The 2,349-nt window shown below is 48.1% G+C and overlaps 2 protein-coding genes across 4 annotated transcripts in view; both read left to right on the plus strand.

Moving 5' to 3' along the window:
- Positions 1-2,349, plus strand: part of LOC110106888 (metal tolerance protein C4) — a 38,785-nt gene that overhangs the window by 29,550 nt on the left and 6,886 nt on the right. The window lies entirely within an intron of this gene.
- LOC114580971 lies at positions 7-2,070 on the plus strand. Of its 2 annotated transcripts, XM_028700075.1 has the most exons (2): positions 7-1,112; positions 1,146-2,070. In XM_028700075.1, exons 1-2 carry the CDS (start codon positions 477-479, stop codon positions 1,527-1,529), a joined length of 1,020 nt encoding a protein of 339 aa, XP_028555908.1. In that variant the 5' UTR covers positions 7-476; the 3' UTR covers positions 1,530-2,070. The 2 variants fall into 2 exon arrangements, with proteins under 2 accessions (XP_028555908.1, XP_028555907.1); XM_028700074.1 differs by having other exon boundaries at positions 7-2,070.

Below are 2,349 nucleotides of genomic sequence, written 5' to 3' on the forward strand. Positions count from 1 at the left end.
CAGTGGCGAGACAGGAGAGAGCCTATCAGGAACTGGAGAGAGTTCAAGAATTGTTTAGTAGAGCGTTTCCAAGCCGATGGGGGAGGAGACTTCTATGAGCAGTTCTTTGCTCTAACTCAGGAGGGGACCGTGGCTGACTATCGGGATAGATTCGAGTACTTGGCTAGCCGTTTGGATCACATCTCAGAATCGGCACTGGAGGGGAATTTCATGAAGGGGCTCAAACCGGAGATACGAACAGCTGTCAGAGTGCTAGAGCCAAGGAACTTTGGCAAGGCTATGGAGCTTGCACAATTGGTGGAAGATCAGAAGAGATCAGAAAGAGGAGCTCGAGGAAACTACTTAGGAGGATCGTACAAGATGACTACTGCTGTATTACCCTCCAAAGGGTAGCCCCAGGGAACCAGAGGGAGGTGCCCAAGGAGAGATCTGGTGGAGGAAATGGGGGACAATTCAAGAGGCTGACAGAGAATGAGATGCAAGAAAAGAGAGCAAAGGGGGTGTGCTTCCGTTGTGATGAGAAGTACATGCCTGGGCATAGATGCAAGGACCGAACTCTTCAAGTTTTCCTAGTCTGTGAAGATGAGGAAGATGAGGAGGGAGGTGGGAGTAGGACTGAAGAGGAGGAGGAGAAGCTGCACCTGGATGTGGCAGAAGTCTCCCTCAACTCTGTATTGGGATTCACCCCGAGTCACACTATGAAAGTGAGAGGAGAGATAGATGATCGCGAGGTGGTTGTGTTGATCGATAGTGGGGCAACCCACAATTTCATTTCCACCCAGATCGTTGACCAGATGGGAATGGAGCTAGTGGATATAGGAGGCTATGGGGTGATGATGGGCACGGGAAAGGTGAAAATGGGTAGAGGAGTTTGTAGAGGAGTGGTGCTGAAGATTCAGGGGATCCAGGTGAATGAGGACTTCCTTTCCTTGGAATTGGGAAGTACTGACGTCATCCTAGGGATGAAATGGTTGCGTATATTGGGGGAGACTAAGATCAATTGGGGGACACTGAGGATGGAATTGGTGATAGGGGGGAGAAGGAGGATGATTCAGGGTGACACTGGGTTGACCAAAGCTGGGGTTTCTCTCAAATCCCTAATCCGGACCATTCAGCAGGAGGGAGGAGGCTATTTGGTGGAGTTGCACAGTTTGGAGGGAGCAAGAGTGGAGGAGGGAGGAGACATACCCCTCTCTGTTCAACCGCTGATTCAGCAGTTCCAAGAGGTGTTTCAGCCGCCTCAGGGATTACCACCGTCGAGGGAGCGAGAGCATGCTATTGTGTTGAGGGATGGGGTTTCACCCATCAGCGTACGTCCTTTCCGCTGCCCTCAGTTCCAGAAAGATGAAATTGAATGGTTGATTAGAGAGATGCTGGAAGCAGAGATCATCAGACCCAACATCAGCCCTTTCTCTAGTCCTGTTCTGTTGGTGAAAAAGAAGGACGGCAGCTGGCGATTTTGTGTGGATTACATAGCACTCAACAAGAAGACTGTACCTGATAAGTTTCTTATACCCGTTATCGACTAGTTGTTGGATGAATTAAGCGGGACTGATATTCAGCAAGATAGATTTGAAATCGGGCTACCACCAGATTCAAATGAGGAAGGAAGATGTTCCCAAGACGACTTTTAGAACTCATGAAGGCCATTATGAGTTCTTGGTGATGCCTTTTGGTCTCACCAATGCCCCTGCTACTTTCCAGGACCTGATGAATAAGGTTTTCAAACCATATCTCAGACGGTTTGTGTTAGTATTTTTTGACGACATCCTGATATACAACAGGTCAGAGGTCGAACATTGGGAACATTTAAAAAAGGTGTTAGAGGTATTGCAGGAGCATCAGCTGAGGGTAAATTTAAAGAAATGCTGCTTTTCACAAGCCAGTGTAGAGTACTTTGGTCATGTGGTATCAAAGGAAGGGGTGGCAGCGAATCAATCCAAAATTGAGGCGATGCTACAGTGGCCACTACCGAAAAGCCTGAAGGCGCTAAGGTGATTTCTGGGATTGACAGGTTATTACAGAAGATTTGTAAGGGTTATAGCACCATAGCATGGCCACTTACGGAGAAGCAGCCACATCAGCATTCGAGAGCCTGAAGAAGGCAATGACTATAGTGTCGGTCCTAGCTTTGCCAGATTTTACTCAGACATTCATTGTGGAGACCGATGCATCCGGATACGGATTGGGTGCAGTACTTATGCAAAATCGGAGGCCCATCGCTTATTTCAGCCAGGTATTGACTGCTCGAGCAAGGATGAAATCAGTATATGAGAGGGAATTGATTGCCATCGTGTTGACCATCCAGAAATGGCGGCCCTACCTACTTGGAAGACACTTCATTGTCAA

This window comes from Dendrobium catenatum, unplaced genomic scaffold (genome assembly GCF_001605985.2).
Source record: "Dendrobium catenatum unplaced genomic scaffold, ASM160598v2 fragScaff_scaffold_1446, whole genome shotgun sequence".
In the NCBI taxonomy this organism is placed as follows: Eukaryota; Viridiplantae; Streptophyta; class Magnoliopsida; order Asparagales; family Orchidaceae; genus Dendrobium; species Dendrobium catenatum.

What these genes read in the sequence shown, in the direction of transcription:
- LOC114580971 (XM_028700074.1), top strand. Translation starts at nt 477, where the DNA reads ATGCAAGAAAAGAGAGCAAAGGGGGTGTGCTTCCGTTGTGATGAGAAG.